The sequence below is a fragment of the Camelus bactrianus genome, chromosome 8 (assembly GCF_048773025.1).
Source record: "Camelus bactrianus isolate YW-2024 breed Bactrian camel chromosome 8, ASM4877302v1, whole genome shotgun sequence".
In the NCBI taxonomy this organism is placed as follows: domain Eukaryota; kingdom Metazoa; phylum Chordata; class Mammalia; order Artiodactyla; family Camelidae; genus Camelus; species Camelus bactrianus.
Genome location: NC_133546.1, coordinates 18,642,320 through 18,657,973, shown reverse-complemented (window position 1 = coordinate 18,657,973; position 15,654 = coordinate 18,642,320). Strand labels below are relative to the sequence as shown.

The 15,654-nt window shown below is 34.8% G+C and overlaps 1 protein-coding gene across 12 annotated transcripts in view; it reads left to right on the top strand.

Annotated features, from left to right (window-relative positions):
• The window catches only part of UTRN (utrophin), a 457,676-nt gene that overhangs the window by 231,317 nt on the left and 210,705 nt on the right, over positions 1–15,654 (top strand). Inside the window, exon 1 of one of the 12 annotated variants that reach the window (XM_045524551.2) lies at positions 5,312–5,470. The exons of the other annotated variants lie outside the window; for them this stretch is intronic. Within the exon in view, the coding sequence (XP_045380507.2) occupies positions 5,327–5,470 (144 nt within the window). The 5' untranslated portion in view covers positions 5,312–5,326. Of the gene's footprint in view, positions 1–5,311; positions 5,471–15,654 lie in introns of those variants that run through there. 12 annotated transcript variants of the gene reach the window in all.

The following is a 15,654-nucleotide window of genomic DNA, read 5'->3' as shown; positions in this document are numbered from 1 at the left end:
ATTTTCTGTCATTTTCAAGCCCTATTACAGTTAGTCTTATTGAAGCCTGAATTATAAGGGCATTTCCTCTTAATATGAAGTTGTTTCTTTCTCCATTTATTATAAATACTTAATATAAAAGCTGCAAAGGTTCTGTGACTTGGTTTACAACTAAGAAAATTAGGCCTGAGGGTATTACTTTTATGTCTCCAGCTTGATAACTGTGAGGTTCAGATTTTCTTCTACATGAAATGTGATAAAAATCTTTCCTTTAAAATTTTTTATGAGGAATCTTAGGAAGCACGATCTGAATCTTTTTTCTGCCCCCAAGTACAGCTCCTTCCATGCCCTTGAATTTCCCATCCTTCTGTGTGCAGAATGACCTATTCTTGACAATCACAGGCCTTCTCACTTAGAACTTGGTTTAAAACCTATTTCAGTGGAGCGTTCTCCTTGTTTACCACAGGTTTACATCTGATTACTTCTTTGTGCCGTGTTACTCTCACATCATTTTGACAGTTACTGTTTCTGATATGCTTGTAAGCTCACAATCCATTGGCATCCGATGCCTGTCTCCTCCTCTCCGAGTTGATCACATGGTTCTTCAAGGGCATGGATTACATTATTCCCTGGTGTTGGCCTCACACTGCTCTGTGTGGAAATTCTAAGTAAATACTGCTCGAAAACTTCACCATTACGAAATTCGCCATGATGACTTCTTTTGAATCCTTTCTTAGGAGCTCTTCTCTCGTTAAACGTCAGAATGTTAACAATTATGCAGGTCTGGGTGAAGAGTTAAGAAATTTTCTTGGAACCATTCTTATTCTTACAGATGTTTTCTGAGTTTGAAATTATTGTCATTAAAAAGATGTAATTTTTTAAAGAAAGCTCTTTTTCTGGAATAGGCTTATTAGTAATTTATTCCCATACATAAAGACTATTAGGGTGTTTTATGATTGGGTTCTCAAGATTCATTTAACAAAAATCTATGTTACTTACATTACTTCTGATTTCTTATTCATTGATTCATTGCATAATACACTTGTGACTTGATAATGAAAGTGAGCAGGCAAGTATTGAAGATAAATCTGTTCTTTTTTTGTGTTACCCTCTGGAGTCTCATGAGGTCACCATAAATGTGAACTGATAAAATATTTAACTATCATCTCATTTTGGGGAGGTTCTAGAGGGCTCTAAATGTGGGTAGGTGTTAGAATATATTATTTTTTATGACTTAAACAACTGTAAGCCCAATCTATTAATGCTCACAGATACTCAGTTTATGTAATGATGTTAAATTCAAAGGATACCCAGGCTATACACTTGAGAAGGTAACAGTTTTAGACAATGAGCAAAGGAGGCTTGACATGAGCCTTGACGATGAGACCTGTTTTAGAGTTTAATAATGTCTTCTGACACATTTTATCTTGCGGTATATTCCTACATAGCCAAAAAACTCTTCTCAATATTTAATGAATATTCAAACTGGGGAAGAAAGACATGTAAATAGAGATGTTTAAAATCTTTCTGAATAAAAATAACTAAGCAAAGGATTAGTTAGGTCTTATGGCAACCAGCATCCAGAAAGAAAGGTTGCTGACTAAAATACATTATAACACGAGTGGTAAATGCTCTTTAAAACTAACTTAATGTTGCTAAAATAGTCTGTTTTGGCCCATAGGAAGTATAAAAGAGGGCATTTATTTAGAGTCTATTAAAATCTCTTTATTTAAAGATAAACACATGTATTTGTTTATGTTTTGGATATTTCACATTATGGTAGTTTGCATGATTTTTCACTCCCTTGATCCTTTGTTAAATGCTTTTAATTTTAAAACATTGTCTTCACATAGTTTAAAAAAAATCCATGCCTTTTTTTCTTGGCATCTTATAGGGAAATGATTTTTAGAGACTTAGTACCTTTTGCTGAATATTTCTGAGGCAAGAGGATTTTAATTTTCATTTGGGTGTTTGCATTAATGATTCTCTTTTTGTGTGAGGGAACAAACAGTTAAAATGAAAAAAAAAAATTCAAATGGAAAGACGTTCACTGAAGAAAATCAATGTACAAAAGCACCTGAAATTATAAAATAAATTTTCTGGTGGCATGATGGTGGTGGTGGTGGTGGTGGTGGTGGTGGTGGTAGACAATTTATTTGTGCACTAAGAATGATGAAATAAGATCTCGGCAAATGTGTGCTCTATGTACAAGGAGTGTATGCAGCACTGCTTACACAGCACGTTGGTTCACTGGGTGTACCTGCTTCATGTCTTAAGACAGCTGGATGCAGGGCCATGGGAGTATTTCATGAAGATGAAGACATTTATTTTGTATCTAGTGAATTTGGGTACATTTTGATAAAGGGTAGTTTGGAAGCACAATGGAAGATGAAGGTTAATTTCTGGGAGTATGCTATCATACATGCCATTTCTGGTAAGGATGGATGATCACTTGGATTTATGTATTTGTGTTTCATTGCCCTGCTGCAAGGCAGTTAGGTTTTTCTCCACAGCAGAGAAAAACCTGCTGTGATCTTTGGGAGACAAAAGATCTTTTTGGAGACAAAAGCTCCTGAAGAGCTGAACAATTCAGATCATAGAGGACTTCGTATGACTTGCCAAGTATTTCATATTTTAACCTGGTGGCAATGGGGAGAGGTCCTTAAAAAATATTAAGCAAGAGAGTGATTCAGTGGGATTTGTATTTTATAGGCATCTCGCTGGTGGGTTTATGGAGAATGAGTTTGAAATGGGCAAGACTGACAGCCAAGCAGTCTGTTGGGCCACTCTGTAGCCATCTGGCCATAGGTGACAGTGACTAAAAATGAGGCAGCAACGGGGGGAATAAACCTAATGACTTGATAGTGTGGGTAGACTAAGGGCGGGGCGAGGGGTACAGACAGAGAAGATTGCCGGCTGGTGTTACAGTCTGAGACTGGGAATATAGAAAGAGAAAAAGTCAGGCAGCAGTGCGGTTAGCGGGGAGTGTGATGATGTGATGGTAAATTCCAGTCTGACTCCGCTGAAATGAAGCATTTGAATAACACCCAGGAGGGGGTGCCTGGGATGCTGTTGTCACTGTGGATCTGTATTCAGAAGAGAGAATTTGGCCAAAGTTGCAGAAACTTCTGTTGTTGTTTTTTGCTTTTAAATGGAAGCCAATATTATTGACTTCCCAGTCAGTTCGTCTATTAATTCAAATGCATTTATTCTGAGTTTTCATGCCCACATTCTAGGATATTATTATTTGAATTATATTTCAAAATATAAGCTTTAAATTTTATCCGTACCAATTAATTAACATGCTTTGATTCTTTCCTGGGGAAAATTCTGCCGTCCTGCTGTCTTTCTGGGGTCATTGGTTTTGCTCTCTAACAATATTGTGCTTTGAGATTATTATATTTTCGTCTCCTGTGTTCTCTTTCAGCCTGATTTTTACCCTCTTTTCCATCAGTGCAGACTTTGTTTAGGTTGTTTGAGCTCTTCCCGCGCGCCCGGCTCCACACCCAGCGTGGTGTTTGGGGGTATTACCTCTGTTGTGGAAACTTCACCTGCTGGTTCAGGGACAGGAATTACAGGAATTACAGCTTCATTTTTTTGGATAACAGCTTTATTGACGTATCACATACCACACACTCCATCCGATTAAGGTGTACAATTCAGTTGTTTTTAGTATATTCAGAGTTGTGCAGCCATCACCATAACCAAATGAGAACATTTTTATCACCTGTCAATGAAAGCCTGTACCCCTTAGCTATCAACTCCCTATTGCCAACGCTCCACCCCTAAATAATCACTAGCCTACTTCCTGTTTCTATATATTTGCCTAATAACTTACTATTTTTAATTACATCATTCATCGACATCTCTTCCGATTTGGGCTTTATATAGCTATTTTGACGCTGTTAGCCTATCCAGAAGGAGGCAGTACAGGCTCTCAGTATAGAACTGCAGGGAAAAAATGGACAAGAAGAAGCTCACAAAAACACTGCTTGATAAACACAACCGTGTAAGACCCAATATAGGATTTCACATCATGCAAAATGAAGGACTGAGAAGGCAGACAAAGTAAAAGAAGAGAAACAAGTACCTTAAAACACATTTCTTTTTTAAGAATTATGACAATAGTAGAGAAAAGTGAAAAGGCAAACTTCCCCGGGTTATTAATTTGAGCAGGACACTGATAATGGGAAACGTCTAGGTTCTATTTCTGGCTCTGTCCTTTGACCCAGTCATTTAGTCATTCTGGATTATTTTGCTTATCTCCTAACAGCACTTCATCCTAACTGATATTTATAATGGTATTCAAGCTGCAGTAGAAAATGTGTCTCAGATACATACACATAAACTTAAGACCCAACAATTCTGTCCTGGGATTTTCTGTCTATATGATGTATATCATATATATCATGTCTTGTATTTCTTACTCATAAAATTAAATCAGCTTTATGGCAAATAAAATGAGATCATGAACATGCTGTCTAAGGGGAAGTGCGCTAATTTGGAATGTTGGTAGTCAATTACAGACTTTGGTTTTTTTGTTGTTGTTGTTGTTGTTGTTTTTAATTAATTTTACTGTTTAATTAGAGGTTCTAACATTAGAAATTCGATTTCTGATGGCTTTCCTCCTAGGCAAGCAGGCATCTGAGAGCCTGTGGACGACTCTGCTTTTAGGATATCTTAGGTAAAGTCACATACCCACTGCAGGTATTTTTTGTTTTGTTTTACATGATCTTGTTCTGAGACCTGTGTGGAGGTGATTTATTAGCACTTAACGTCTGGGCTGGTATCATTAGATTCAGGTACCCTTCTGTTCTACCCAAGATTTGTAATGGGCTCTATTCATTCATCCCACAGAGCACAGCCAGAGCTGCATTTAGTCGGGTAGCAGACGCATCCCTGTTTAGAGTGAGAGAGTGAATACCACTCGATCTCTTAAAATAAACCCGCCACAAGGCATGCATCTTGGTGATGTGTTGCATCTCTGTTCCCAGGGGATGTCTGCTTTGTATCTGCAGCTTTAATGTTTCACTTAATATCCTTTCTGGCTACTGAGCGCACTCCTCTCCAGCAGCAGGCAGCGTTTGGCTGCCCGACAACTTGCTTCGTTATCTGGCCGTGCCGGGCTGAGCAAGTACTGGCTGTGAGCATCTGCTGGGGCTTTCTGAGTAGCGTTTATGTATGTTTTTTTAAATTGAGAAGAAGTTAAAAGAATACCAGCCTCCTTCTGCCTAGCACTTAAGCCCCCTGTATCTTTCAAATGGTTTTCTGAAAACGAGCATGCTCAGAGAACTGGCAAATCATTGTCCAGTGACCGGGAGGAAATGATCATTGCTCTTCATTTATAATGCAAATTCTGAGGTGTCTGCAGAAGTGTGGTAAACTTAAAATGATGGCTGTGGTGAGAACGTCTCTGCAGAAAGTTGTGGTTTTGTTACATCGTTTACAAAGGATGGCAGTTTCTTCTCCTCGGTATCAGAAGCTCTGTAAGGTAACTGAGTGATTGAAAATGAGGATCTCTGGTGTCTGACAATTTTGCTGTTTCTCAGGCTCTAAAATCTAATCTTTCAGGGCTTTTATCAAGGAAAGATTCCTTTTCTTAGTGACTGATCGTAAAAGCTGTTAAAGTGAATTGCTTAATTACATTTTGTTTAAGAATCAGGGAACAAGTATTATTTCAGTGCATATTTTATTTTGCAGCTGACAAAATCTTATTTTTTGAGAAGGGCTAGTGAACTATTTGGAGAAAATACAGCAAAACTACATTCATTAAGACCTGTTACCTCTGTGATACTTTGCTGTTTTATTATTAAAAGGCAAATTAATCTTATATAAATGTCAGTAAATTTAAAAGAAGGGTTTAATCTTTTGGTAGGTTACTTAAAAACTGTCCATCTCTCTTTAGTTAATTGTTTACCAGTTTAAAAAATTAGAACACATTTTATAAACTCCTGGACTTAATCTCTTGGTAAAATATCCCCTGTGTTCTTGAATCTTCATATATTATATTAAACGTGAAGAACTGAATTTTATTTGGACAGGTGGATTAAGTACACTTTCAGAAGGCAACTTGTTTGACAGTTTCAAATTTCAGATACTACGTCATCCTAAACATAAACCATTGAATGAGCTCCTATATTTTTTTGAAAAGTTAGCTATTATAGTTTTCAATCATAGTTTTGTTTTATTTTAACTATGTTCATGCTGTCTCATTACTTTTGTGAGAAATTGGAGAGATTTGATATAAAAGGATGGGAAGAATTATAACCAGAATGCTAAAGCAATTTATACAGCACCGCAGGACTATATACTTCCTTTATGTCATGTCCTTAGTACCAGTCCCAAGAATGTATCTTGTTGCCCTGCTAGCTGCTCAAACTCATTTGTAATTAGAACAACTATCTCTAGGATAGTGTTATTTTTCTGTTACAGAATATGAGATGTCCAAGTACCTAAATCGTGCATGTTACATGGCAGTGGATTAGAGGGAAAATCAGAATTCTATTAACTTTATCATCTCATATTGTTATTTTTTACATTTTGGCCAATTAAATGTATGCCTGTCTGAAATCTTTTTTTTTTTTGAAAAGTTTTAGAAGACAGATTAAGGTGGTGGGCATCCTTTGCAGAAATATTTAGAAGGGTTTCATTTGCATAAGAAGTTAATGAAAACTTAATACAACTTAATAATTTATTCAGTTGTAAGAATTCATAAATTATTTTCCTGTGTTGTGTTTTGGTTCACTTCAGAGAATAAATTTACTCTGATAAAATGTTTCTGTATTTCACAAACAGGCAATTTTGATAATAGAGAAGAAAAGCTCATTCACTATCACGTGACATGTTATTTTATCTTTTTATCTACAAGTATGAATATATAAAGAAAGCATCCTGTTTTATTAGCTGTTTGTCTGATCCATTTGTATGCATACTTTCACAAAATTAGGTATTTTCCTCAAGTCATATGACCAAGGTTTTCAGGTAGTCTGAGGTAAAAAGCAGAAGTCCAAATATTGGAAAAAGTTACTTAATTAGTTTCATAATCATATCCCAGATTAGCACAAGTTAACTTAATGAAGTCATTGGGTAAGTTAATTCCCTACAGAAATACTTTTTCGGCAGACTTTGTGAGATTTGTAATTTCCTGAAGAAACTGTTACAATTTAAATGTTTAGAATAAATGTAACTTTGTCTCTTAGAAAATTAAAACTTCAATTTTTCACAGTTAAGATGTTAGCTTTCCTATTTCTTTTCTCAAAAGCAGAATTAACAACTGCCCAGATAGTGAAATGAGAAATATACAATTCCAGTACTTTCCAGCAGGTGTCAATATAAGGCAGTGATATATGAAATTTGGCTCAAGAAGTGGAAATCTAACGTAGGAAGTGGCAAAATTACTATGAAATAAATCACCTAGAAACAGACATATTTTATTTGCTTATTAATTTTTTGAAAACTGATCTTAATTAGTGAACTGTATTACCTCATATAATATAAGTCAGTGTTAGTTGCAGAATTACATATTAAACAGTTGCCATTTCAAATATTGACATAGATAAAATATCTATACCAACTAAAAGTGTTTGTATTTTGATTATCAATAGTCTGTGTGTAATGCTTAAAAGTTTAAATAAGTTTGGTATTTATTTGCTTTAAGATACCATAAATTCTTTTCCCCTTAAGTTTTAAATTCTATCGTGACTTTATCTCTCTCTGTACCACCTACATGCTCTAAATTTAGTTTCTTAGAAAGGAAATGCTGTAAGTTTCAGTGTCTCTTCGTAAAAATATAGAGGCAGTCTATTGTAAACACATTCACAAGCTGAAATGAATGAGAAAAAGTGCTGGGAGACACGACTCCTTTAAATTCATATTTGCATTTTGAAATCCAGTGTCTGTTAATGTATTATCTCCTTTTTCATTCCTCTTTAGGTTCTGTATTTTTACATACATGGAAATTCAACCTTTTATCAGAATTTTCCCTGTGATACCTTGTCATTCTTTGCTTATGTTCATACATCTTTTGTCTGTAGAAAACAGCTTATGCATAACACAATTGGAAATTTGTGTTGAATATTCTCATTTTGTGGTTTTCCCTATATGTTTTGAAGGATAGGGAGGAATGAAAAGAGGCACTTGGAATTCACAGCTCTTAGAGTTAAAACATGCTTTCCCCCTCTCTTTACCTATTTATGCATTCACTTGTATGTTTTGCATTTAAAAATATTTCTTCCTGGTCATACATCCCATAAAATTTGGACAGGAAACTGAAACATAAGTGCTGCTTACTTGGAGATATAATTAGCAGCATTGAAATTGCCCTGATGACCTAAAATCACCTTGTGCTGGATGCTAATTTTTTCAGATTTGGTTTTGATTGCCTAGTTCATTTAAAATATTAATGACTATAAAAATAATTTTTCTTCTCATAGAGTGCAGTAAAAGCAAAGGTGAATGAGTTATTAGGAAATTGACTTTAATTTGTTTTCATGGCTATCTGATTATTGTGTAATACTTCATCACTAAACATTTGCATTAAAAGCTGAATGAATTTATGTTATATAAGTGCTGGTTTTTCCTTAGTGCCAATTTTCATAAAATATGTATTAATTGAGGACGTGGTAAAAGCAGGTTTTTGTAAAGTAGATTGAGATATGAACCATTATAGAAAAATGAGAAAAATATAAAATCAGTGTTATAAATTGAATTCCTCATGATTTTAGCATTTAAAATTTTTTGATTTGAATAATATAACTTCTGTCTGCCTGCATGTGTCTGTCTACGTGCAAACACACACACACACGTAAATGCACTTTAGCTTATATGGTTTTGATCACCTTCAAACTTTTTTGACCATGTAGTCCTATCAGTAAAAATATTTAAAGCATGTGTATGTATATATATGTATTTTACTTAAAACTTATACATATATGCCATGGCAAAATACCATATTAAATATTAGTAGAGGATAATTCTGTTCTTACTTTCTACTAGTCTTTTCTTGCGCCCATGTGGTTGTCCTTTTCTCTCTGTGTGGTATGTACACACCATTTTGGTGACTACTGATACGTCTGTAGAGTGAAACTCTGACTATTCTTAGCCTAGTCTTCTGGAGCACTCAGGCTTTCAGAACGATGCTGATCTCCAGGTCGTCTCTGCAAATCCATGTCTTCTGTGTTAGCAGAGCAGCTGCCTCTGAGTACTCTGTGAAAAACGGAGACCAGAAGATTACACCCAGCAAGTCTGGATTGACGGGTGATGTCTACAGAAGTCTTGCTGTGTGCATGTGTGTGTGTGTGTGTTTGCATGTAGACAACAGAGAGCTATATGGAGACTTATGGTGCCAAAAAGCGAGGATCTATGACCACAAAGGCACACAATCTCTGAACGAACTTTCAGATTCACTGATGAAGTAAGTTACATATCGCTTTCATCCACATGTGTAGGTCCTCTTTATTTAGAGGTAGTTAAGGCTGATGTTTGGTTTTTTTTTAAGAAGACACAGGGTAGAATGGTGTATCTTTAAATGATTTACACCCCGTATCGTTAAATTTTGTAGTTTTTATTCCCCCAAATTTCCCCACCTTTTTTTCAGGTGGAAAATTCTGTGTTCCTTGAATAATTAAATCCTCAAGTGTTAGAAAGCAGTGGAACTTTATCATGATCTGAGTGTTGAGATGTATATATTTTAAGGTCAGCTCCCAGATTCCCTCAGTTTCTTTCCATAATCAAATCACACGTGTATTGTTTGAACCATAGGAAAGGTCAGAGTCAAGGTCTCTTGCCTGGAGGTAGAGCTCCAGTTAATCACAGGAGCACTGTCTCATCTTGGTTGTATGAGAAACTCTTGGTTTTGTTAGTTCAAAAAATTTGCGAAGCCTGTAGTATTTAATGGAGAAAAAATGCCAAAGGTGGAAAGATTTGCCAACATCTTACCTGTTCTCCACTGATGCCCTGGGCGCGTTGCCTCGGGGTTGTGTGGACATTTGGGCGGACGACTTCCCTTACTCTTGCTCTGTTTCTGCGCTTTCTCAACCAGCTGAGATTACAGCTAAAAGTGAGGCAGGTCAAGAGAGACAGTACCTACATCTCTACTTATCATCAGATGTTTTCCAGTGGCTTCCAAAAGCAGCAGCGCTATTTGCATGATTTCCTGGTTTCCTTTTTTGCCGCAGCTCCCCAGGTCCATGTGTATTCCAAAATTATTTTTGAAAAGTTACCTAATTAACATTTTGTTAATCAGAAAATTCATACTATCAGTGACTTTTAGCTAAAAATACTATAATTAGGTATGATGTAATGCTTTTCCAATTAACTAAAAAACTAATTGAAACCATTCTACAGGATTGCATTTTAAATCATTTTTTTAACAGCCAATATATCATTATTTGCATAAGTCTAGATCTGTAATCTTTAAATCAGGAACAAACGGTCATTCTGACAGGGTTGGAATAGCATTATGGATATGCATAAAAGGTCTCTTATTTTTAGAGAATCTAAATTTGATAATTGGGACAAAAATATTGATGATTTGTGTTTTATTATGTAGAGGTGAGGTTTACTAAGTTTCAAGGGGAAATTTCCAAGCGAAATATACTGCAAGATTTTAAATGTACAGACATCATCCTCTCCCTCTTACTAGTGACTCTGAGTACTGCCAGCTTCTCTTAGTATATTTGGTAGTTTATTTTTAGCCCTCTAAAATAAGCAATTAGTAGAGCTCCTGCCATAGAGACAGAAGAATATAGAAAATTTCATACTATTGTAGCTTTCTCAGTTTCACAAAGTTTATTCATTTCTGGGCAAGGTAAGTGAGTCCAAATAATTGAAATTGGAAAGCATATGAAGTGCATCAGAGGGTTTCTTTTCATTTTTCTTCTAGTTTGTTCAGTTCTGTGGAATTCTAGAAGATTAATTTGTAACAAAGCTCACTTGCAAAGGCAGACAGAACATTTTAATGCTTAATAAATAATAGTATTGCTGGATAAAGCTTAAGCAAGAATTTTGGAAAAACATCAAATGGAAGAATGCATGAATTCTTTTCATAATAGACTATTTTACTTTTGCTTTAAGAAAATTGAAAGAAAAGTAGTCAAACACAGCAGTAAAATAACTACAAGCTTCCATGACTGGAAAAAATCTTGTTACTACTGATGCAATTTCCTTTCATTTGTAGAGTGTTTTAGAGCTTACAGTATATTTTCTCATATAGTTCATCATTAATGCATATAGTATTGGTTAATAATTACATTATTATTTATCCTTAAGAGTTGGGTAGGAAAGAAAATTGTCACTACTCCCATTTAACAAATGGAGACACAGATTTTATAGTTGGCAGGTTAAAGAATATGTCAATAATAACTAGTATATAGCACAACTTGAACTAAACACAGATTTTCTGGTTCTGGATTCAATGTCTTTTTACACTTAATTTCAGATAGTTTTAGGAATTACACGACTAAAATGAGCCATGTGTTATCAAAGGTATAGAAAGAGAAATCACGTTGACAGAGTAGTAGGTGTTATTTCATTCTAAATTGTCTTCATGTACATTTCATTTTCTAAGGAAATTTAACCTTTAAGGTAAATTTCTAGTAGTGCTACTGGAATTTGACACAACCTTGTGAAATGACTATAACTCAATAAAAAAAAATGTTAAAAAAAAAAAAAGACTATAGAATCCTTGAGCATGAGGAGATGCTGGAAACCATTTGATTGAACCATTTCATTTTACAGAGGAGGAAACAGATCATCTAAAACAGATCATCTAGTTTTGTGAGGTGGGGATGTACTTGTTTTCTCCTAGAAGTTTAGACAAAGTGAAATACATTCTTTTCAGAACTACTTTGACATTTGAGTTCTGGCTATATAATTTTAAGAGAACAAAGACTTTGTTCTAGTTTAAACTTGTACATTGGATGCTTTTTTAATGAGTTCATTTTGTAGTTTTGAGAAAAAGATAAATTAGTTCATTTTAATGCAAATTAACATAGTTAGTTTTGGTTTTTGATTCATGATTTAGTTTGAGTTTCTATACCAAAAATATTGAATTATGTATTCACTGAGCCTAATTTCTATACTCAAATGTAGGGTTTTTAGTTATTATGTTTAAAAGAGCCTAATAGCTCCTTACAAATTAAATTGAAAAGTCAACTAATTTTCTAGACTGGGTATTTTCTAATAAACAATTTGTCTTTTTTTTTTTTGCAATTTAGCTCAAAGATCATGAATGAAATGGCTGCCGTGTGCCAAAGATACATGTAAATCAGCATAAACATAAAACACGATGTTGCATTTTCCATGTAAAACAAGGAAGTTCAAATAACTTGTTCTTAGAGTTTTAATGGTTAAGAGATTCATGCTAGTCCAGAATTAGATTGTGAATTCAAATGATCCTGGCTTTGCCACTTACCAGTGATGTGGGGCAAGTCAGTAATCTGTCTCAGCTTCCTTTTCAGAAAATGGAGTTGGAATTAGTCTCTCTACCACTCTCAGTCTCTCTCTCTCAAAGGGTGGTTGTGAGAATTTTGAAAGTTAATATTTATAAAATGGCATATGGAGCAATGCCATGTGTGCTGGTTACTCAGAGTTGGTTATTATCACTCTTACCATGATTGTTCTCACATGTGGTTGTGTGTGGATCAGATGAGATGATCCAGGTAACATGCTCAGCATGATGCCTTGAACACACAGGTTCCCCAGTGCCTCTGGGTATTGGGGTGTTATCATCATTATTATCTTTATCCCTGAAGGAACCTTTAGATCTTAACAAAGGAGTTCACATCGCAGTTGTCCCAGGAACTTTTCTAAAAATTTCCTGCCCTCATAGGTTTTTGACTCACTGTGTCTAAGGTGCAACTTGGGCTATCCCTGCCTTTAACAATGGGGTAGGGAAAATATCTTTGAAGTTTTCCCCAGGTTGTTATTTTCTCTGTTTGTGACTCTGCTTGAGAAAGTGCAAGAAAATGCTTCCCTTGACCAATAAGCTTGTGACAGAAGCTCTTGTAGGATGAGTATTCCCCAGTTTATGAGGGCTTCTCTAGATTATCGGTCAGACTCCTGGACAGCACCTAAAAAATCTAGTTAACCCACAATGAACCTGATATTATTCTGATTTCCATAAAACATCCTATTAGGAAGAAGTTCTGTTCCATTACTAGAAACAGAGCAAAGCAAAGAAAAGGTTATCTTTACTGTGACTGATACAGAAGGAAACACAAACATGCGTGCTTAGAAGAGAATGGAAAGAAATACAGAGACCCTTAAGTGTATTCTCAAACACTTTTAAGAATTATTTTGATGCCATTAGTTTTGAGTCTAAGTTTACCTCCAAAACATCTGGGTTTATTGTTCTTGGTATAGATATACTATTAACTGTAGCCTTTTATGTAAAGCTCTTGATACTTGGCTCAAAAATGGTATAGGATGAGTTGTCTTACTTTTGGGGGAACACTGTTTGCAAGAGTTTAAAGAGATAGAGAAAAGGGGAACTTTTTTTTTTCCTTGAAAACATTATCTGAGACCATATTGACTCAGAGTTCAGAATTTTAAAAGACTGAAGTGTGTGTGCACATACCCAGTGTGGAGCTGCCGGGAAACTGGCATCCTTCATGCCACCGTGATTGTGATATGGAAACAAGGGAAGTGTTGTTTGCAGTTTAGCTTCCTTTGGAATTTTATAACCTTCCCTTTAAACTTCACATATCATGAATGTTTTTTCATGTCATTAAACATTTTCTTATATTGTGATTTTTAAATAGTGTAAATAAAAACTATATTGAATGGCTGCAGGATAATTTATTTAAGGGATCCATTATGGTTAGATAATTAGGTTATTACCAGTGTTCTCATGATGAATAATTCTGTGATGAACATCCTCATAAATCATTGGGACCATCCTGATAATTTCCCTGATATATTTTTAGAGTGGAGTAACTGGCTCAAAGGAACATTTAATGACATTGACTACATATTGCCAGACTTCTTTCTTGCAAGATTGTAGCTATTTACATGTTCACTAGCAGTTGAAATGCCTAATTTCTTGTATCTTCCCAGAAAATAGGTGATATCTATTTAAATATTTTATGAAATTGTTAGATGGAAAAATGGAACCATGTTGTAGAATACAAACTAAAATGTAACGATTTTAACTTAATTGCTGAATTGTGGGACCAAATAGTCTATTCCAAAACTATCTGAATTCCAGATGCTGGACTGGGAAGCCAAACACTAATGTCTAAAATGGGATGTAACAAATTTCATACAATAAAATTAGAAGCTGTTTGAACACAGAAGAAAGAGTATATTCTGACTTGAAAGTGTGAGAGAAGAGTTTAGAGAAAAGCTAATACCTAACAGAGATCTTGAGAGTAGGTAGAATTTACTAGAGTAGAGAATTCTGGAAATAGACAACTCAGTGAGCAAAGATATAGGGCACAAAAGTGTGCTCATTGTATTCAGAGAACATCGGGTACTTGTTTATCTGAAGTGGCTATGAAATTCACTCATTAACATTTTCATCTCAATAAAAAAATTACTCCCTTGTTTGCCAGCTATGTATGCCAGATCATTGACTTTTGACTGTTTCCAAAATTTAGTCCAGTTTTAAAGAAAAAAATGTTTGTGAATATTGGAAATATTGAAACATGGAGAGCATTTCCAAGAGGGAGTTCTAAAATGAAAAATTACATAATATGCATATCTTTGAAATAAGAACATAGTTCTTCTGAATGTCTCTTTTAAGTGGAACAGTCTTCCTGTGGATGTAAATCATTTTGGTATGATAGTTCCAAAAAAGGTTATACTTTTAATTGTGACTCACTTGATGAGAGAATGACACAATTTTTCAAGCAAAAATGAAACAATAATTCACAGTAGAAGTCATTCTAATATTAATCTAAATTATAGATTTATAAAACTTTAGATTTTATAGAAAGTGTAGAAATTATTTAACCAGTTTTCTCATTTTATATGTGAGGAAACAATGCCTTAACACTTATGTAGAGCTTTTTTCTTAATGCATTTTAATATATTACTTTATGCTGTCCAAGGTCACATAGCCAAGTGATCCTTGGCTACACACTTAAGTTTCCAGGAGATTACTTTAGTGTCCATTACATCTTATGTGTACTAATTTTTATAGAATTTTATTTAACTTTGCCTGATATTTAAATTCACTGTGTATTTCTCTGTTTCATCTTCCAAATTATTGTCAATTTCTTGAATTTGGGGCCATATCTTATTTTAAAAGAGTCTTCTGGACAGAGCAAGTATTTATAAATGTTGAATAAATAACCCAAAATTCCAATTTTTCCTCAGATTTACCATGTTATTATAATAAGTAGAAATGCTATACTTTGACTCCTTGTTTTTCTTCTTAAAATAGCTTTATTGAAAAATAATTCACACACAATACAATTCACTCTTTTAAAGTCTATAATTCAGTGTTTTTCAGAATATTCACAGGGTTGTGCAACGATACCCACAATTAAATTTTAGGGCATTTTTGTGCTCCACCCCAAAAGAAACCCCCTACCCATGAGTAGTCATATCTTATTTCCTCCCCTCCATTCTCCCCCTTGGCAACCACTCATCAGCCTCATCTCTGTCTTTTCTGCTTTTTAACACTAAATTGGGAGTAAGATTTTAAAATCATAAATGTTAGGTGCAAGGGGT